Source organism: Cyrtonyx montezumae, unplaced genomic scaffold, assembly GCF_038088225.1.
Source record: "Cyrtonyx montezumae isolate F1298 unplaced genomic scaffold, pur_monq_1.0 scaffold_5, whole genome shotgun sequence".
NCBI lineage: Eukaryota > Metazoa > Chordata > Aves > Galliformes > Odontophoridae > Cyrtonyx > Cyrtonyx montezumae.
Window position 1 is genome coordinate 7,953,142 of NW_027072056.1, and position 23,007 is coordinate 7,976,148.

The following is a 23,007-nucleotide window of genomic DNA, read 5'->3' on the forward strand; positions in this document are numbered from 1 at the left end:
CTGTCCAGATGGTGACTTAGTCAAGCAGAAGAGGCTGTCGGTTTCTGCAGCTACAATTAAATATATTTGTCCTGCATACTACGCAGAAGATATTTTTCAGTATTTAGTTAAAATGAATTAGGTATAAAATATATATCAGCATACAATAGACAGCAACACACTAAGACAGCTAAAAGTTTTCCCATCGGGGTTGTTATGCCTCCCTCCCTCACAGAGTTTATGAGAGAAGCAACGAGACTGTGGCAGAACGAGAAACGGAACTCCAGCCCACTGCTGCACACCCAACGCTCACCCTGCTCTTCTCCTCAACAGCACTGCACTTGAAAGAAAACAGAGTCGTGCAAAAACTAGGTAACGTGGGGCTGGTTGCATTTGTGGGCTTTACCAAAGAATATCATAGGCTTATTTACATAGAACTGGGACATGACAAACCTTGTGTATTGTTATATTTAACCTTGCTTTAAAAGCTACAAAGCACTTCCCTTCTGAGAATTAGTTATGATCAACCACTTTGCTGCGCAAGTCTGGCCACAAAAACGCTTCTTGTTCAGAGCTGATTACTTCCAAAGCTGAATGGCCTTTAAGGTACATCTGTCAGAGTATTTGTTCAAGCAAAAGTTTTTTTTTTTTACTTAAAAACAAACAAAAAAAAACCCACAACAAACTGAAGTTCAATATCTGAATAAATGCTGAAAAAATTGCAGGCTGTCACAGAATTCAGCATGCTGCTGAGTTATGATTGCAATCTAGCTTTCTGTTTAAGCACTTGTAGCAACTGTGTGTTCAAGTCAAAGGTTAAAAAAGCATCTTCTGGATTGTGGACGACGACACTGAGAATTGAATAGCACAGACATTAACTTAAAACTTGACACAAAGACTTTGTAGAAAGTCTTCTGGATATCCATTTAAAAAAAAAATCCCTATTCCAATAACGTTTCGAGGCACTTAGCCAGTGTTTAATTTGCACAAACTGATGGCCCCAGCTGTCTGATTAGTTATAAAGTGCAATTTAATTAGGTGCCCTTTCAGTACATTCACTGAAGACTACTTCTACAGTGAAAGCCACAGGCTAATATTGCTCCTTACCAACAGCTGATAAAGAATAATGTTTTCAGACTTCGCCTTCTTCCCACTGACATGGCAAGTGTAGGACTTGAAAATGGAGTTCAAACACAGCTTACCATTTCAAACACTCTCACTCTGACCTGACTCTATTCAAACAGTTCTTAGTCTGAAAGCATGCAACCAGTGGTTAAATTTTTATACAGATGTGTCAAAAATGATTACATTTACTTCCAGAAAAGGCAGGCTTGCTAAGAGAGCTAACTGCACACAGACAGAAACATTCATATGTGTTAATGCTGAAATGAAAATGAATCTAAGCAGCTTGAGACACTGAATCTAAGTAAACAGGTTTACTTTACTTTAGTGAAAATGGTATCGAGTTAGTCCATCAGCTTACAAAGCAAGGCCAAGGTGGAACTGAGGGCTGCTGCTAGCCCTAACCTCACCACAGAGTGGTAAATGCAGGGCCACAGGGACAGGAAAGCAAGCACAGTATGCATCAAAGGGACAGCTTCAACATGTCCCATTGCTTATAGGACCACACTTAGTGTGAGGGGCCATGCTCCCACGGTGTCTGTTTTGCAGGCTGCTTTAGTTCTCTCTTTATAAACAGCTGAAGTACATCTTTCTCAGCCTAGCTGCCCCTCACCATTCTGCTACACCCAGCTGATGTGAACTCACACGTGAAACATCTCACACCTTGTTAGTCACGAGTAATGGACCAAATTTCAGTTCTTCTCTTATGAAGAGATATTGCTTACCACATGGGAAAGTGTTGGATAAGCCATGTGCTATTGAAAACAACCAGTAATCCACCACGGTATCTCTTCTGATGTCAGAAACAATACCAGGGTTTACAGGACTACTTCCAACAAGACTCTCGCTCCCTCATTTAGAGCTACTTCTACAACACATGTCCACCATTTCAGACAAGGAAACAGAGTTGAACATGATTTTTTTCTATATTAAACCAAAGTACACATTAAATATTTCCAATTGCCTTTTTATGATTATTAATGTACATTAATGTATATTAGTATATAATAATGTATATTAATGTACATTAATTATCATGTATATTAATACACAATGTGATTACATATAATATACATAATAATGTATATTAATGTATATCAACATAAATTAACATATATTTTCATTGAACCTCAACACAAGCACACAATGCTGAGCCTGTTGTCATTAAGAGAGGACACTATTGATTCCACATAAGACCTGAGATCCTGGAGATCTAAGAAGGGACTGCTGCAGGTTCAGTGAATTTCAGAAGGATGGTGACATGAAGAAGGAATGGAAAAGTACTTAGAAAAGAATAGAGCAAGCAGTTTGCTCGGATACATGCAGGTGCTTAAGAGCACAAGTGCAAATGTCTGGTAACAGAGCCATACAGGACAAAGAAGGGAAATGCTAAAGGTGAGAGGGAGACAGATCTGAATGAAGTCATCACACTTTCATGGTTCCAGTACACACATAAGAGAAAAGTGAAAAAATGGAATGCCAGACAATGGTCCAGTGGTAAAGGAAGAACATAACCAGGTCTGGGAGAACAGAAGGTGGAATGAGTACTGTAACCCAAATAAGAGGAGTCTGCCAATCTACTAGCATCACTACGCACTTCAGTGAGTACAAGGACATAAACTCCCACTTACTACGAAGTGCAACCCAAGCTCACATTCATGTGACAAGGAGCTCCTATGAAGCTGTGCCAATCCTTCCTCCACACAGTTGCTGCACTGCTGCAAAGTTTTGAAGTAGAAATTTCCACTAGCCACTGTTTTCCAGCACAGAGAGGCCATGAGTTCATGGGATTCAGGAGCAGATAATAGTGAAGCAAATCTGTGCACTTTTTTTCCAAAGGCAAAGTGGGCTTTGGACAGGCAGGAGGAGAATTAACAAGCAACAATCAATGGTTGTTTTTTTTTTTTTTTAAGAACTATTAGGCACAATCACAAAAAAAAGAAGCATCTTTTTCCTAGCTGGAGTTAAATCACAGAATGCATCTTTATGACACACGTGCCTTGTATTCCTCTGTTGAAATGCAGAGAAACAGAAGAGTATCAGGCTCAGATCAATATCAAGAATTCTTTACTGTCCTGTACACTTATGGCAAGACACTAGAAAGGACCTAAAAAGGTCTTGTGAGGAAGCATGCCTTCTCTTAGGATTGCTTTCAAAGAGAAAGGAATTGGAGATCAAAGAATAGATCAGACAGTACTGCAGCTATATAAATAATTTGTCCATAAATGATGTATGCAGTGAATACTACAGATCTGGAAATGGCCAATTATTATTAAAAACAGAATTTTCTTTTATGCTCACTTCTTCACCTAGCACATTTGGTTGGCTTTCACACTGAAGAGGCTTTTGCCCATGGTGTGCTAACAAAGGCCCAAAGTGGGGCTGCATCATCCCTGAGCCACAAAGTCTGAAGCAATTCTAATGGTTATTGTTCAGCAGTAACACACACAATTTCCTGAGGCATTATCACATTAAATGACAATCAGAGCCAGCCTGAGCACCTCTTAATTCAGTCAGACCTGGATCTCTTTCTACTCAAATGGCTGACCGAGACTGCTGTGCACAGGTGATATTTCAGCAGGAAGGAGCAGGGCTATAAATAGATGCTCTGCAGCTGAAAAACCTGTCTGCTTGTGAAGCTCTGCAGCCCTGCCCAGTGACATAAGCTGCAGTTGACTTCAACAGAAGATAGCAAAACAAAAAACAAACAAACAAAGAGACAGATTTATTGCAAGGCTACGGACCCCACGTGTCACTGCCTCTGCTCTTTTGTGAGTACAGGTCATCTCTAGTATGTAAGCAGTTCACTATGAGGTACAATTGCAAAACAATACAAAGAAAACAAAATAGAAGTAGCAACTAATGTCAGGCTGAAACAGCTCAAAATGAAAACAAGGATATGAAAATATGGTTTGACAGACAGAGGTCTTGAGCAGTAGGACATAATTCTCCTTTTGCTGAGAAAAATCAGCTTCTTTTGCTCCACTGACTTGGGCTCAGTTATTCTAAATCCAGGGGCTCAAGGGCCTTGTGGCAGCACACAGTAGGTCTAGTCAGCTTTATAATGCTAATTTTCAATTTCATAAATTCACAAATGTTTAAAATGGATAAAGGAATTAGCAGTGATGGCAAAATGTATTCTGTTTAGTTCCTCCTCAATCCCACGAGCACATTAACTCAGTTAATGCCACCAAGGAAATAGAATCCATTTAGTAAAACAAAGCAGTCTATTAGATTAACCCAGCCTCCTAGGACAGAGGCAGTGTCATCAGCTGATGGGAAAGGCTCTTGCACAGTAACAGCAGTTACAGTCGGTCACAGATTGAAATGTATTTCCATCAGACAACACCTATTCATCAAAATAAAATCTTCTACAGAGATCGGCTGATTTTGAAGAAATTGCTGTAAGGTGCAGGCAATCTGCCAGCTCACCTGCCTGGCAGCACGCCTCTGAAACCACCTTGCAGGCAGCTCTTGCCCTCCTGAGCTTGAATTCTTGAATTCTTCACAGCTTGTCAGGCCCACCTCTGGGCAGCCACAGATGAGGTTGGGCAGCCCTGTGGCAGTATCCACAGCCTCTCAGTGCCCCATCACAGGAGCTACTTTGGCACTGGAGTTACATAACCAGCACTCAAGAACAGCTTTCCAGGTCTACATCCACAGCTGAGAAAGCTCCAAAACTAAACAAAATCAAGTCTGTTCAAATGTACTCTTCTTGTGCAAACTGATGTTGGTAAATGGCACAGCTTGGATATATGTTACAGCCATAAAGTTACCATCTATAAAGTCAAAAGCCATGCTGGTCAAATACATCAAGTGGAATAGGATCAGATAGACTGTAAGTAAGTTATGGAGCTATAATTATGTTAGATTATAACAGTGGGGAGAAATTCCAACACATACTAAACTACCACTGTGTTGAGTGAACCAAGAAGTACGTGTTACAGAATAACCTGTGTAGAGTTTCTGATACATATTCCGGAAAACCAAAGCTTTGTGCTGTACCTATTACAGAACTATAAGTTCACTCATTTACAAATGTCAGAGGAAAAAAAAAAGTGTGAATTTAGTTGGAGAGGAATAAGGAGCTATGAATAAATTAAGAAAAGTCTTAGACAGCCCTGAGGACAATTCTGTCTCTCTCTTTAGAGGTGAGGATAAAATAAACAAACAGAAGAGAAAAAAAGAGAAGAGAAGAAGAAGAGAAAAAAAAACAAACACGTTTACTTCATACTTACTGAAAAGTCATCATCAGGGAATAATATCAGATCTTTAAACAGGCTATCTCCAATATTTTTCTCAATCTCTGTGATAACAGCTTCGTAATCCAAAGGCTCCAAGAGTTTTGGTTTTTCCTGCTGTAGAGAAAAAAAAAAGATCAGGTAATATCTCTACACTCAAATTCTCCTTTCTTCCCCCTCCCCCTACTCCATAAAATGAGATCATCTTCGTTTTTACTCTTTTACATGTAAATAGGAATGACTTCTCCCCCCATCTCACTCCCACTTCCTCGCTTGCTGCAACAGAACTAATTTAGAGAAGTGGAAGCGAGGAACCTGGGCCAGTTGTGATGGTTATTCTCAACCTGCTAACTCAAAGGCAATTACTCAGCTCATTATGGAGACTCAACTGACCACATTAACTTGTCTGCCATTCTCAGAAACTCTCTCGAATAGATAGATGGGCACAATTTGAAATGAAAATAGATACCATTTCGAGCTAACGTTTTGTAGAATAAATAATCTACTCTATCAGCACTTGATTCCATTACTGTGAGCTAATTTCTTTGTTCTCCTGCACAGTCCCAACTGCATGAACTGTTGATAGCTTGTGCCATCACACTGTTTTACTTGGTAATAATCCAAAGTTACTCTGTTGGAATAAATTACCTGGCATTCCCATGGTTTCTCTTGTCAGAACCTAGTTTAGTTTAGTTACAACAGTTCAATTATTGGTGGAGACAGTAATAAAGTAAGAAACTCCCACAGGAACAGCAAAACAAAAGTAAATTCACATGGTCTTGAAATACAACACAGAAACAGAAAAAGGGAAGCCCATTTGACATGCAAGAATACGTTAACCAGATGTATTAGGGCAACAACATTTGCTTAATGCAAAGATTCTGCAGCATCATGAAAAAGTAAATCAGAAGGAGCAAGAGAAGTGGTAGAAGGGTATGAGTATTTTATGGTATAAAATGGGTAAGAGAGAAAACAGAGGATCCCAGAGGAAAGCAAATGCTGAAACACTTTTGCCTGACACGACAACAGTCATTAAATAAGCTGTATTTTACCTGCAACGTTCTTGCACTGCATTGTTCAGAATAATATAAAGTTTCCCCTCCCTCTTATCTAGACCAAAACCATGGTGTATCAGAAAAGAAAGCTTCCACATCTCCATAAAACCAATTTCTCCAAAGGACAATCTGATGACTGTCCACTATATACTGTTGTATAAATTGTATACATGTGGTCCATTATACATGTGATGGTGCAAAGATATCACTCAGCTACATCATTTAGCTTTGTTCTTCAAAGTTCCTATTTTTTTCAGTAATTACAGTCATCTCAAGATTTTTTCCCTTAGTGCATGCGTACACTCTTTATATACATCAAGTTCAAATCTTCCTTTGGTATCAAATGGATCCATAAAGTTTTATTAAGCATCATCAATACAGCCATGCAAAATAGATTAAAACAGTGGGACACGCACACTCCTAAGAAGTTGTTCAACTGCTGATCAAGGGTCTCCCAAGAAGCAGCCAGACTAGTCCCAGCTGAGAGCAGGGCAACTGGAGTCAAGCTGCCTAGGAACTTGTTCAGACGAGTCTTGAAAACCTCCAAGGATGGAGATGCAATTTAAAAAGTTGGAGTGGTTCCTTCAACTGCTCATGTCTACTAACTCTCTTTTCAGTCTATTAACGGTCTAAGTTATGTTCGTGGGCTCAAAGTTAATAAACTTCTAATAGTCACTAGGACTTAGCATTTATAGGCCAAAGGCAATATCTACTGATGTTGAGACACTAAAGTTTTACAAAAGATACAAAGGATCTACACATAACAGTAATAAACAACTTTTTTGGAGAGCTCTTTCCCAAGGAAACTGGTTCATTAATATTGCTTTACGATGTGAGGGAGAGAGAGGAAAGAGAAACAATACTTGGCCTACCCTCAATACGGTGTAACTACCAACCCCAGGAAGCCACTACAAGAGCTAACTAAATATGAAGAAAAAAAAAACAAAACAGAGGGATTCCACCACATTGATATAATGCTAGATTCCCCCCTGGATGAACTTCGAGGCAAGCACAGTTCTGTCAGATTTATGAAAAGGATGATGAATTAGAAATGAAACTTGGACTGTTTTAAAGGGAAAAAGCCAAAAACACCTTATCTAAAGAAAGGACATTGTAAAACAAAAGGCCCTAAAGAGAATAAACAGCTTGAAAAATTTACATTATGTGGCAGGACTGCACAACAGGGAGTGATGTTCAAGAAGAGGCAACCCAACAGAACCCTTGAGACTTCATATCACTCCAGCCACATCACCTCAGACTGCCACAAGCCAGAAGCGGGCCCTGTACTGTAAGAGCTGATGTGTTAATATCCAGCTCTGCCCAATAAACAATCAAACTGAAGTACAAGGAGTACTCTTTAGCATGGTGTTTCAGCATGCCATCTACCTAGAGCAGACCTTCACCAGAACGCAAAGGGCTCATCCAATCATTGCACCACACAGCTCCCTCTCACTTCCTTTCAAGTTAAGTCACTGCAGTATCCTTTAGCCACAATTTCTAGACTCTCCTCCATTATATCTATATCTCTATTTATTAAATATTGCAAATGAGACCTACATCTCAACAAGTTAAACACGAAGAGGAAACACCACTGGCAAATGCTGAGCGCACCACTAACAATGCGCAGGTCTGAAAACTAAAGCTTTACTGTTTACATTTTGAAGAAAGCAAATTTGTAGCAGAGTTACTGTTATCTTCAGCAGAAAGCCTTCAAGCAGCCACTTGCAAGGAAACAAAGTAAAATGAAGAAACACATGCACTGATGTTCGTGAGATACAAGTGTTTCATGAAGGCATGTTTACTGTGCAGTGGTTTCACTAAAGCACATACACTTCTGCAGAAAGTTCACAACATTAACTACACTAAGAACCCTCAATTCTAAAACCAGATACCACAGTACTGCTGGTTTTGTAATAATCTCAGGTTTAAGTAAGCCAGGCATGCCACTGTAACCATGAATGTCCACCCTCCAAAAACAGAGATGTGGTAAGACAATATTAATCTAGGTCTTGTGCTCTTGAGAAACTTTATCATCATCAACAGTACCTTTCAAAAAATCTTAAAAAAAAAAAAACAAAAAAAAAAACAAAAAAAAACAAGGCAAGCAAGCAATATAAGTAGCTACCTTCCTACTAAAGTTACAGTCTAAGAAAGAGCTGGGAAATTCCACCAATTTTTGGACACTCTTCAAATATGGGGGGGTTCCCATAAAAATGCACACAGTACTCACAGGTTCTCTACACAGATGGGAACTACCCTCTTTGCTGGGACTGAGGGAATGAAGAGGTATTTCTTCTTCCCCCTGGAAATCCCTGCAAAGCTGGTGTGGGTACTGCTACATCTCCTGCAGATTCACTGACACAGTCAGAGAGATGCAGGTGGAGGCAGGGCAAGTCGTGCTGCCTTGGCCTCTTTTCTCCTCAGAAACACACAGCACTCAGAAAGCTGCCCCTGATAGATGCCTGGAACTCTCCAGGGCCAAATGTCTCCTCGACAGTTGCAAGGTCATCTGTGCGAGGAATGAAACTCGAGAAAACCCTGAAGCAGAGAAACAGAGCATATAAACATCACTGTTCCCACAGTATTAATTCTCTTGCTCTCAGCACTGCAAAGCACACGAGCTGCTATAAACATTTTAACAGAAATTAACAGAGAAGTCCTATGTGAAAGAGTATGCATTTAGTTGCATTGTGCTTGTAAATAGATGTGACATTATCCAAATTAGTTCAAAGCTTTCCAGGGAAGAACTTCAACATTTATAGTGATGCTGATGCAGTGACAAATGTTGTTATCCCTTCTATGACTTTACAACAAAATCCTGCATGACGGGCAATATTGTATTACTTCAAGTCTCATAAATCAGAGTTAGAAGTAATAACCCAAACTCTTCTGCTGACACCAAGCATGATAACATTATAATCATGAGACCTCTCTTTAGAGGTTTCTACTTATTGAAATATCAGGAATCCTACGTGTTCCTATAGATCCTAACACTAAGCACATGCACATCCCCTGTCCTCTGCAGAGCCCATCCTTTATCTTAAGCAGAGCCAGGCACTCCAGCTCTCGGTGTTACACTTATGACAGGAAGCAGCAGCTATTCCAGTCAGCAGTTGCTCTCAAAGATGTGGAATGACTGTTCAGTTTGCTTGTTACAGGCAGACTGAAGCAGTGATGTGGGGATTAGCAGATTTCTCCCTGCAAGTGCTAGCAGAGATTTGTAAATGAGTAGGGCTGATTTAAAGCTTTAATAATCAGAGCACTGCCTCTCCTCAATTTAACTTGTCTGCTCTTTTTGGAAACAGACCAGCCAAGCAATCTGTGTGCCAAGATCAAATTATGCTGGCTTGGATTTTTATAGTGCTTTTTATATTCTCTATCTCAAATGAGTAATGAATTATTTTCTGTTGTACTGAAATGGCTGTGACTACATGTAGCAAAAGGCACTCTCCAACTCCTCAACCTGCTCCAACAGCCACAACAGAACCATTTCCCTTACACACCAACAGAGCTGCTGAGCATACCTCTGCACATTGCTAAGCCAGCTTTTCTAAAACCCTTTGGGATGGCTGTCACTAATAAGCACAGTTAGTTACCACCTCACTTTGCAAAGGTGGAGCAGCCCAGAACTTCACCAGTGATGTGTCATCCGATCAAAATCCACCTACATGAATGAGTACCGTATAAATCCACCTACATGAATGAGTACCGTATAAATCCACCTACATGAATGAGACACACGCTATAATCTTCTGATCTAGATACAACAATTGTTTTTTTCTCATCAGTAATGACCCAACATATCCACATTATTTTACAGAAACAGATATGGCACATGGCTTGCCTCCAGCTGCAGAGACACTATGTGTTAATGCTAGTACACACTTTTCTTCATAATTATAGGATAAAATGACTTAATATCATCCTCCTGAAGTCATATTTCTATGAACACTCATTGAAGGAGGAAATGATGCAATTGAGACTAGCAGTCTATGGATGGTCACCCAAGCACTTCCCCATTCTAAAAATAATCGACACCAAATGCTAAGATTTTTCTAATGCTTTAAGATCTGGTCTTTGCTTCCCAGACACCAAATTCTGAGTATCTAGAGGTTCTGAATTTATTACAGATGTTTAAATAAATATCTTCTGTTAAAGTACTCACAAAAGACAGAAGCAAATGAAAGACACAGCTACAGAGAAAATAAAGGATTTAAACTGTTGGGCTCTCGTTACCTGAATAAATATACCTTCAAGACAGGAAGATCCACCATGTGTTTGTAAAAATTGAGAAGAGTTGTGATGGTAAGATTGACCAATATCAGGCAGGACTGATTTTGTATTTCACTCATGTTATAGCTTGCATAAAACCACAGTTCATTTGAGTACACATTCGAGATACTGAGAAGGGCATACTTACAGGATAAAGGACTAGCTACTGAAATAACAGTATTTTTTTAGTAGACTTTTCAATGGTATTTTTAACTAAGCCCAATCCTATTAAATCTCAGAGCAGTAAATTAATTTCTGAAATGGCATCAATGTAAACCAGTTCTCAGACTCTTGTTCTTCCGTTCCCATCCCCAGTTATATCTGGCATCGAACACAACTTTAATTTTTTATGTAGCTGATATATATGCAGTTAATTTTATTCCACCAGGGTGGGCCAATTTAAATTAAATATTTCTTGTCCAAGCTGTTAGAGCCAAAGCTAAAGAAGAGCCAGGACTGCATGACTTTTGGAGAAGGTGCAGATTATGGGCTGGATTTAACCCTGTCTTCAGACTTGCTGACAGCGCAGGCTGCACAGCAGCTCTGATGAATGTGAATGCCTGGATATTCAAAGAGCTGTAGCAGAGGCTAGATGACCATCTATGCTTTATGGAGCCACCAAAAATTGCTGTTTGTTGGAGCAGTGTATGTACCAATTCGCCATTGGGAAGTACAGTGGTGACCCACATGTGATGCACTGGGTGTGCACTTCCCTACTGGATGTGCATCCCAGCTCCTGTAGGTTTGCTCGGCTGCAGGGACAGGCAGGTCCCATCAGCTCCACATGCTCTCACCCCACAGACCTGCCCTCACTCTGCTTCCAGCTCACCCCACACTTGCTAAGGGGTCATTAAACCTTTACAGAAAATAAGTATCTCGTTTCAAGCACAGGAGAAGACATTCAGGGCATGCAAAAGGTAAGCAGGGAGGTGCCAAGGAAGCACAGCCAGAACTGAGACAGACAGTCGCTCTTTTTATACTCGATCTCACAATTTTTACAGTTGCTTGGCCTAGTATGCAACTACTTGCAGTCAGCAAATTCTCTGGTCATGTTACAAAGGCTACAGCAGTATGTGATCCACAGTCAACAGATTTGTTAAGATCAGTTCTATGAAGACAAATTTAAGTGACAACTCCTCCCTTCTACTCTCCAAGAAGTTCACTTGTCAGGTCCAAAATGTTTGATTTGTAATATCTTTCAATGAACTTGGAGAACTGTACTTGGAAGGAATCCAGTCAGTCTTTCAGAGCTGCACAGCATAACTGATATACTCCTTGGTGGCAGCAGTGGGGCTGACAAGCCAGTAAATTTCATTAAAGGGATTACCAGTTCCCACACAATTCTGCAACATAACTAACTGCGAAGAAATACAAAGATCCAACTCCCCTAAATTCTTAGTAATTCAGAAATTAGTTTCCAAAATGCTACAGTGTCTATTAACTTAATGAACACAAAAGCAGGGAAACCTATAGAAGACCATGATGATAGAAAAGTGAAAGGGATTTTTCTTTCATTGACTTCTCTTAATTCAAAGAAAATTCAAACTGACACCAATCAGGGATTTGCCTGACTCAATCTGACTTATCCTGTACAAGTACAGCTTTGGATGGGATGAATTCTAATTGATTAACCTTGGAAATTATCAGCTCTTAAGGATCAAAATGTAAGGTTCTATTGTGCCTGTTTTTCAGCTTTAAAAGTTACTGTGAGAGAACACAGAGTGCATTTGAAAAATGGAAATTCTCCCTGCTGAAAGCTAACCCTGGCCACGGTAGCTCTAACTGCTGTGGTCAGATGTAGCCTCAGTGGCACACACACACGTAACTGCTCCGACAGGCTGACTGATAAGCCCTGCAGCAGAGACAACCCAAACCACAGGGACCCGTTCTCAGACACGAGTGACCAACTGCCTGCTACTTCTTGAATTACAATTAATTGTTGCTTTCAATATGAATTCTGAGAGAACTAGGCCTATAGAGCTACCATAAGAATGGTTAAAACCTGGAAGCCACACAGTGCTGCCGGTGCAGCGAAGCACCCATGGGGGCTGGGATGCTTCACTTACTCATAAGCATTTCCTGAATTCTATTTTTTTTAGCCACGAGTGCTTGCTTGCTGCAGTAATTTCTGATCGGGGCAATACACGTGTGTGCATCTTCAATCATTAGCATTTTAGACTTAAATATTTATAAAAATAATTAAATTAAGGTCACAAGAAAGAAACCAACTTGCCTCCTGTCCTTGCACGGTAGCTGAAAGCTCTTTGTAGGAAGGAGAGTATCTTTACTGCACCACTAAAAACCACAGTCTCTAAATTAACTGCTGCATTTCTTAAAAATGTCAAAAATGACCATTTTTAAATAGTAAGTACTTCTGAAGCCTAGACCAAATATTTGTCCACAGGTCATTTCAGGGGAAAAACAAGAAACTCATATAAAACACCTTAAAGTTGATTTTAAATTTAATTTATGCAGCCCTCTAACTTGGCACCACTCAGCCACATCATTCCCCTTACTTGAACTTAGCCAGTTAGAGAGCCAAAGAGTTTTCTCTAAAGCTGACCTATTCTTACAGAAAGCCAAAGGTGTCTAATGGGTAGGATGATGTGCAAGGAGCTTGGGAAGGTGGGATGTGAGCTGAGGGGACATGAGGGACCCTCCAGGAGTTGGAGCACATCAAATGGGGAAGGAGATGTGAGCTATACTGCCTGCACCGCACAAAAGGGATGCTGCATTTGCCAGTCATGTTTCCTTTTTTCTAGTATGATCTCAGCTGAGCAGACTCACGACTGCAAAGAGGAACATGAAGAAAACCGTCCTGCAGCTTGTACATAGTGGGTTTGTCCAAAGCTCCTAATCTTCCAGTGCAGTTTATGTAAACAGTACTGCACATGTGCTGAAAAAGACACCCCAACACTGTAGTCCATAGAAAACCTACATGGGGAAAAAAAGATGCTCCCAATTTTTGCACCTCAGTGCCAATCAGATGACCCTCACAGTAAATGGGGAAAACCAGTTCTGACAGCCATGTTCACATGGATAAAAGCACTGCTTACAGTAACAAAATCTCACCAAAATAGTTCCTTCCTTCAGTCCAAACTGGACAAGTGAGGGAAATGCAGTGATCCACATGTAGCCACCTGTGCACAGGTTCAGAGTAAGTTCAGAAAGGAAGATGCAAGCAACGACGCTGCGAGGTTATCCTCCACCAGCTGCATCTGGCACAATCTTGATGCTCGAGCAGCTGTGCAGTCTACAGAATATTGTTCACAATACTGAATTGCCTTTCAAAACCATTTGAATTTACTTCAAAAGTAAAGGTTTCTTTTTAGTTGACTTTTCACGTGTATATGTGATTTTTTGTTGTTGTTTTGGTTTGCAGTGATTATTTAGAACTCCCAAAAAAGCTGTAATATCTATTCATTAGAACATGCTCCAACACTAAAGGCTTTGATCACCACTGTAAACTGCATGATGAAATAGCACACAATGGTCAACTACAGTAAAAATTTTCACTTAAATACCAAAACTTAGATGTATGGAGTCCCAGACTTGCAGATCGAGCAAACAACATTTTCAAAAGGGGCTCAACGACTTCAGAAATCTCTCAGTCAAAAAAACACAAATCTTAAAAATGCTTGCATTAGCTTTAAATAAGCTCTTCAAAAATAAGATTTGATTCGTAGAGTGAACTTCACAGTAAGTCAACATCCTACGCGACAGGCCTCATGTATGCTGTCCTGCTTCATAATAGTTAGTAAATACCTTCCTTTGTCTAACTACACTATAGTTATTCATTTCTTCAGGAGTTATGGATATTTTTCATGCTACTTATCTGCCTAAATAATCAAGTCTGCATTTCTGCTGAGGATTCATCCATAAATATTACTATCATTCATGCATGATCAACATAAACTCAGCTCTCCCAATGACATGAATTTATAATCATTTCACTGACATCAACCACCCTCCCAATCAATTAGTTATCAAGTCAGTCACATACACAATGTAAACAGGAACAATCTGGTCAACCACACTGAGCTCCATCAACAATCTATAATCAATTAAAACTAATTAGATTATTAGCCTTACAAAAGAAAATCTCCAGCAAATAATACAAATCATTCTACAGAAAACACAGGTCTAGCTGTGGCATAGGAAGAAATACTGCCTTTAAACAAGGACCCCCATCCAGAGGCCATGAGTGTTAACAGCACTGTGAGACCTGCAGCACAGCTGGTACAACTGGTGATGAATACAGGAGAGAGAAGCTCCTGGCTTGGTAACAAGAAGTACTCATAGGCCAACAATTTAACATGCTCCAATTATGAAATATTGGGTAGAATGACACGGGTCACAAACCACAAGAGTAAAGCCAAGTGTGCTTGTGTTTCCCAGGGGCAAAACATGCTATTGAGAAATCCATCTGCAGAATAACATGACACAGTGACCCTATCTCTGTCTATCTTCTGGCTGAAAAAGAAATAAAAATGAACAGATTCCCCTGAAAATCTAACATATATCCCACATATTATAACAGCCAGACACTTTGCAGAAGTGCAGTGCACTGCCTGCAGGCAGGCTGCTGATTTATTGCTGATATTTGGGCTTTGTTTTATTTCTAACCATGCTTTCCTGCAAGCCTTCAACTGCTTCCAGGGAGCACTAATCACATAAAATCAGAATCTGTACAATAACAACCAAACAGACAGGATTTATCAATATAAGTTGCAATGCCTATGTCCTAACAAGTCTCATGAGCTGCCAGGGTTAGATGCTCTCAACAGCAGCATCAGCCTTCAGTTTTCAGCCCTGAGGATCTGAAGTACAAACTTTTTTTAAAACCCAAACAAAAAATAAAGACTGGTAAAAACTAAGGAATGAAAAAGCTCATGATTTAAAACAATTTATCATGATGAAATCAAGTAATTATCATTATCAAGGGAAAACAGGCCTCCTTTTAAGGCTTAGTCATGGAACTTCCTATAATATCAAACGCCTTCAATGTACACAAGCATGTTTTTTTCATTGTTGTTAACTATCAAGAATGTTATACCTTTCAGGTATATATCCCTGATTCTACTGAATTTTGGAGTCAGCTTCAAGGAAACAAGAGCAGACTCGGACACCTTGAAGTTGAAAGGTAAGTTTTCAGTGGTAACCACTCAGCTGCAATGTTTTGAGTCCGAAAGACTGAAACACTTCACTCTTCGGAAAATCCCAACAGTTACTCAGGGACTTTTAAAGCTGAGAACTTCTGAAAAATCTATCACTGCTTGAAAGTTAACTTAAAACCTCTCTAGCCCTTGGTATTTCCAACTGAGCGACACCAGGAACTACATCATAAAGTATCTGCATTTGAAAGATCCACTTTCATATAAAATACAAACTGAAAATGGCAGCTGGTCACAAGCCAAGCACAAGTACTTTACTACTAGATGAACCACAGGCTATCCTAATTTAACTGTTACTAAATGTTACAATTGCATATATACTTTCCTTCTTAAGAAGGCTAATGAGAATAATCATCTCTGGTGAATTATCACCGATCCTTTGTTACATTAGTACGAAGAACAGCCTTCAGAAATCCCTCAGAATGCACACAGAAACACAGTCTAATTTGCTACACAAAACTATAGAAGAAAACTGAACACCTCTTATGAAGAAAAGGATCCATTCTCTCCAAATCATTATCAGAGAAACTATTAAACATTTGAAATCTAAAGCAATATCCCAAGATAAGAGAGTACTCTGAAATACAGTACTTGCTTGTCTTCTCACAGAAAGGTTCTATGTGTTTCACCTAAAACTTTCTTATAGTTTCACTTCTAGTTGAGAAAGTTTAGGCACAAAATAGATAACATAAGCTGCCTGCAGCCAGACCATGAGTTTCAGTGCAGTCCCAGCTCAGTGCCACTATTTGGCTTGATGGGGCAGAACCTTGCTGCAGTTTTCCTCCATGGGCACTGGCACTTTCCCCATTTGCTTGCTGCGGAAGGACAGTGGCTATCTCCTGCTCCTGGCCTCCAAAGACACACATTCTGCAGAGCAGATTGCAAAATGTGAAGTGACCTGAAATCATGCAGAAGAACTTACTACTCCAGAGGCACCATTATGGATTTTCACAGAACTGACAATCGTTTGTTAGCAGGCATAGAGACATCAACACATTATCCTGCTGTCAGCATCTGTCTGATCGACAACACAATCATTAAGTTGGATCATCTAAGTCTACCTATGGTGAGTACTGCCCACTAAACCACATTCCACAGTACCACATCTTCATGGTTCTTGAGCACCTCCAGGGATGGTGACTGCACCACCTCCCTGGGCAGCCTGTGTCAGTGCCTTACCACTCTTTCCATGAAGGAAAATGATGCTACCTAGTTTTTCTGATGTAAACTCCCAGCACTCCACATGCTTCAGACTTATAAATAAGTAATCATTCCACCACGTACCTCATCCTAGAGTCTGATGAGATTCAATCATACATACCAAGGGCGAAGTCCTGCTCTCCCCTATTCGAATTTGACCTGTAATTTCCTAACAGTTTTGTAGTAGAAATGAAAGGATGGAGGAATACTCACGCAGCTCAGCCTCTGCATTTCTCCTCGATTCACTCGCCTAATGGTCTTTCTCTTCTTCCTCAGCTCACTGGGTTCCCTTCTGAAAACTCGACCTCGAAAGCTCATGGTAACAGTAGGAATTCAAGCAGCAAACAAATCACTCTTTAAAAAGGTTGCTCCTGTAACCTCTTTGCTTCAGCAGCTTCAGTGTAACAAATGAAAGCTACTGATACCACTCAATGGGGAAGTAAGGCTAAAACTTAACACGCTGTATCCACAGAAACTGAACAGAAAGAAGAAAGCCTGCAATAACTCATTTCTTCCTGTGAATTATGTTCTATTAAAGCAACAGTGTCTCATTAAACCATAAATACACCCACCCCACACCCCCAAGGCTTTTATGCAAATCAAAATAGGAAGTTGTAGGAAATAAACTTGCAACTGAACGTCTGCCTTTGCCTCAAAAACCATTACATCCTTTCTCCTCCCCGATTTGAAAGTCACGATGGCTGCACTCTTCTTTCATGCACGCGTACACCTCCAAGCAAAGAAGCTCCTCATTAAATGGTGATGTGCTGTAGCACTGGTAAGCAGGCCATGGACACAGGCCTGGCAGAGCACATAGATGCCCCTCAGGACTGGGATCAACCTTACTTTGTATCAAGGTAACAGTTCCCCTTTCAAAGCAGTGCAAAATATCAGTAAGAGGAAGCACCCTGCAAACCTATGCATCTGCAGACAGCTGCGAAATGGAAAAAAATGGGGTGAAGTTCAAAATATCCTATACATGCCGATAGGACAGTTCACTATGTATCTTCCAGCAAAGCCAGCACTGCAGTGCCCAGGAGCCTTTGGTGCAGGCCCCTCAGGGTGCAAGGCAGCTCCATGCCCCTCTGCCCTGCATTGGACAGGGCAGCCTGCCTGCTGCTGAGGCGGGAGGATGCCCAAGGTCAGCTGTCTGCAGGCTGACAGGGCACAATTGTCTAACACAACCCAACAAACCTCCTCAGTGCCCACACATGTGCACGCACACATATGGCCCCTTCTATTCTCCTTTGTTCAGCAGAAGGCTTGCATTTCCATCTGCAGACCATCTTTGTGGGATGTCCGTTACTCTTATGTTCAGCTAATCTTAGTCTGCATAACCAAGAGAATAAACCGTTTTTCTACTCTTTCATTCTGAATATTTTGCATATTAAACTATCACTCATCTTTTTTGTAACTCATTTCAGTTAAGTATTCAGAGATCTGCAACGATGCCCCTGAGTGCTGACCATTTTTTGTTTTTGTTGCTTAGTTTTTTTTTCCTCTTTGAGAAAATAATTGGGAATTCCAATAACTCTTTCAGGCATTTTTCTGCACTAGTAACATCTGATCCATGGTAACAAACCTCTGCAAAATTTCCACATGGTTGTTCCATAGGCAGAATGCCAGGGACCCAGTCACACTGAGCATAGCATATATAACCTGAGCACTACATAAACTTATCCGTCCCACGATTGCTTTTGTCTTCTGCAGTTAGAGTACAGTGCAGAAATTCCATGAATTAAAAAACTATACCAACAATATCCTCATCTCTCAGCTTTGTGTTTAAAATCATCACCTCCTTGAAACTGAATTTCAGCAGTCACGCGGCAGGCTGGCAATGACAGATTTCACTGCGCTCCCACTTAGCAGTGAAAAGCATTCGTGTCTGGCACTAGAAAAGACAGCAAAAGTCCTTTGCCAAGGTATGCAGACATTTCAAGTGGCTACCAATATAGAACCACAACACTAACCGAGTTGGAATTGCCCTTGTTTTCTTTCCAACCACCACGCTATCTTTACCAAGTCCCTCTCATCTAACATATGAATGCAGCTGCCAAGACAAAAGGTCCTTGCCAAAAGTTAAATTTAATGCTGGATCCATCAACCCTGCTGACTTAACTTTAAGCAGATATCAGTTCCTCTCAGAGGCTCCAGAGCATATTGACTCCTTTCTGTAACTCGAGCACACGCAGCAATCTCCAGCTCTCCTTCCCTCAGCCTCCTGCAGCACTGCCACATGCAGGACAACTGGCAGGACCCTTGGCTAGGGTTCCTGGCAAAGACAGTTCCTTAAACCCAAACCATGCAGCACAGCCCAAAGCAGAAGATGGTTCCCTGTTCAGCCAGCTCCTGCAGCCTGCAAAAGGCCTGCAAACTACTGCTGCTCAGTTCAGCCAAGGACAAAATTTAAACGCACATTTCAGAAACCTCAACTCTGCACTCGGACAGCAAAAGGTTCTCTCCTATGTTTTCTGCCTCCAGCACTGCTGAGGAGCCCTTCTAGGGCACCTTCCCCCCATTGCTTTCCAAAACTTTGATGAACTTTCTTTACTCACAAATTATACAAAAGGTGAACTTGTGTTCAAGTTTCCAGTTGGTCCTTACCCAGTTGGCTTCACTACCTTTTGCCCAGCAGATTTTCAGTCCATGTGTTATTAAAACTCACTGCCATTTCTCTGACAGCTAGCTCTGCAGATTCTATGCTGAACGCACTGAGCACTGTAATTTCTCAGCACCATGTTATTTCATTGCTTCAACCTTTAAATGCCAAGTAAGCTACAGTATTCACACAGCGATATAAACAGAACTAATAGTGAACAATTGTGAATAAAGGCACCACTTCCTTCAATGTGTTTTGAGAGCATATCCCTCTGCACTCATAATGGGAAATAGGATCACCAACTATCTAATAGCGTTCCATCCTGTAGCACAAGTGCAAAGCAAACTTTGCAACTGTGCAAAACAGCACATCCATTAGCACTTTTTTCTTTTTGACAAGAGAATCACAAATTCTTTAATAACTCTTCTGCTTTCCTACATTTCTTCTATATCTTCTGTCCATGTTAATTTATTTCTCTTTTTAATCTATGCATTGACATGCTTCATTGACTCTAGTTTGAATCTACAATACACAGTGACTTGCAAAAACATACTGCTGGAAAAACTAATGCACTGCCACAGCATGTCATTCACTCTCTGGAAATCAAATTTCACTAGAGCGTATCAAGCAGCCCTATACGAAAATTCAGTTCTGAAAGTACATAGCTTCAACTAACATAAAGCCACTTCCAAAAAGGCAAAATATTTGATTTGCTGAATATTCCATTTGTAAATACTGAATTCACAATACTGCCCTCCCAAATAATGTAATCTTCTCCCAACAAGAAGGATCAAAATAAAGCATCAGCTCTTGCAAAGATCAAATTCACAGCAAGTTTCAGGGAATGAATAGTTCCCTCTGGCTCAGGGTCTCCGTCCGGGAAGAATGCTGACATGCAGAAACACAATGCAAGTCAAAAGCACAGTCTTGATTTATGCTCATGTATACACAAATAACTGTACACCCACGGTCATCTGCATGGTCATACTGCAGACTCTGAGTTTTGTCAATACTACAATTACATCACTAAAACAGGCACACATACAGAATCGAATCAGATGGGACAACCTTCAAGAAAGAAGCACAAGAATGCTCAGAAGGAGAAAGGAAAAAAAAATAATACAGAAGAGCATATACTAACCAAGAGGTCATGTTGAGCAGCCTCAGGCACTCTCAAGCATGCATCAAGGTCCATTACAGAGGGGAAAAGACTTCTCCACCCCCACAGCAGCTATCTGTAGGTACTCTATGTCTTGAGTCTGTAAGCACTCTGGTGTAAGATTCAAAATAACAGAAATCTGTGTCAGCCTTAACTCTACAGCATCTATAAAACAGTCTACAGAAATATGAGTAATATTTACTGAAAATAACTAACATCTGCTACAACAGTCTAAATAATTATCTGTCTTACTCAATCACTTTTCACTTATTTTGCTAAAAGCTGCTCATCCATCTTTCCAGAGTAGGACTGGGAGGTTAGCATTTGCAGGTAAAGCAGGGTCAAAGTGCTTTTATTTAACAGATTGGAGAAAGACAGCTTAACGTGCAGGAACACTCCTGTTGTTGGAACACGCTACATCCAAGACTCAAACATCACTGTGTAGTTTGTCTACTCAGAAATTATATTCTGAATGAAAGACAAGCCTCTTGTAACAAAACTAGCTTCATTTTCAGACTTAGGCCACTGTAATGACAGTGACACTACCACCCAGGCAGTCTCCACAGTACAGACCTAATGAGATCTTTGGCTGACCCAGAGTTTAGACCTGGTTGCTCAGCACAGTGCACATAAGTTCCTGCCCATCTCCTTTGAATGGTCATGGAAATCCTAGAATGTCAGATATAACCATGCAAGAAAAATCGCTGAAGAAAAAACAAAGGATGACACCCAGCGTGGAAACAGAAAATTCAGTGTCAATAATTGTACACTGCACATTCATCTCATCCACATGTTCCAGAAGTAAAGGACAGCACATAGTCTGTATGGGTTTGTGAAGGCACATAAAAAATGTACTCCCTAAAAGCTTCATATTGCACAAGTAGATTGCTGCAGCGGAATCAGGAACAGATTGCTGTTTTTCTTTTTTATTGTCATTTTATTTTTTTTGTGGTAGACCTTTTTTTTCCCCAAATTTATAATGGGGGAATCACATATGAAGCAACCTCTTTGCATGTCACTCTGGTATTGAATCAGCTGGAAGAGAATTATATTGTTTTTTGAGAAATCTGACTCCACATACAGTCTAATAACAAGTTGAAACATCAACCTCTGCATATACAAAACACGCTTTGTGAAGTCGCTGAAGCAGCGGATGCTTGCATTCTGCCTACACATCCATACAGCCAGCTCTTGGCAGACAAAGGGCTGGGAATCCATCATGGAAAAAACGACATCAGCACACAAGGTGAGCTCTCCAAGGCAGGGTGCCAGCATCCCTTTACAAGGGACCCATGCAAAGAAGCCTCTTCAATTTCCAGAGCTCTGCTAACAAACTTGTCCAGAAAACAGCCCCCGATGACAGCAGCTGCACCTCTGTCAATCAATTTCTGCCCTTCCGTGCTGACAGCACTCTGCTCCCAGCCATTCCTCTGTGCCCTTACATTCACCCTACATCCCAGGTATCAGCACACCTCGCACAGAACAACTTTGAGTTTGAGCTCCCATATTTAGAAGAAAAAAAATAAAATCTCCAAAACCTCTGTGCTAAAAACACACACACACACTGCCACTTTCACCTTATGTTTCTACCCTCCAACCCCCCAGAAAACACTCCCAACAGCAGAATGGTTTCAGCAGCTTCGCAAGCTGGAAACCCCTGCACCTAGCAGAACACCAGGAGTATGAACCTCATTCCTCCTGCTATTCCTTTCATGGCCATTCCACACCCCTGAGACAGCAGCCCTTGGCAAAGCCAGCAGAGCACCGTGCCACGGTGCTGCCAATTGCCCTCGCTGCAAATCTGAGCTCCTGGAGCACAGTGAGCCACAAACTTGTACGTAGCACAGCTGAGAGCTGCAACCATAAGCCTCTGCTCCAGGTAGCTTTGCTCAGGTTGAATAGAAATTGTTTGCTAAAGTAAGTATAGCTCAAAATGCTTCCTTTTACAACAGCAATCAGACTGGAAGAACAAACCTTCCATTAGCAATGCTGCCCTGCTGATGTGTATAAAAGCAAGATATGCAATTATTTTAATTTCTTCTTTAGCTTGATGCATTGGTAAATTCCAAACAAGCATTACCCTTTTGTTTTCATCTACTTGGACTTCAATCAGCCTTTGATAACAAAACACACAGCAATGAAGAGCCATAAAAGGCCATTAAATAATCTAATCATCTAAATTTACTATCCCCAGACATGTTGCTGC

General features: G+C 40.7%; 1 protein-coding gene across 3 annotated transcripts in view; it reads right to left on the reverse strand.

Annotated features, from left to right (window-relative positions):
• Positions 1-23,007, reverse strand: part of DOCK10 (dedicator of cytokinesis 10) — a 114,291-nt gene that overhangs the window by 81,445 nt on the left and 9,839 nt on the right. The window contains exons 1-2 of one of the 3 annotated variants that reach the window (XM_065748334.1): positions 17,257-18,031; positions 5,340-5,456 (exon numbers count right to left, since the gene is read on the reverse strand). In XM_065748334.1, coding sequence (XP_065604406.1) covers positions 5,340-5,456; positions 17,257-17,361 — 222 coding nt within the window. In that variant the 5' untranslated portion in view covers positions 17,362-18,031. Of the gene's footprint in view, positions 1-5,339; positions 5,460-17,256; positions 18,032-23,007 lie in introns of those variants that run through there. The other 2 variants (XM_065748333.1, XM_065748332.1) reach the window with 2 other exon arrangements.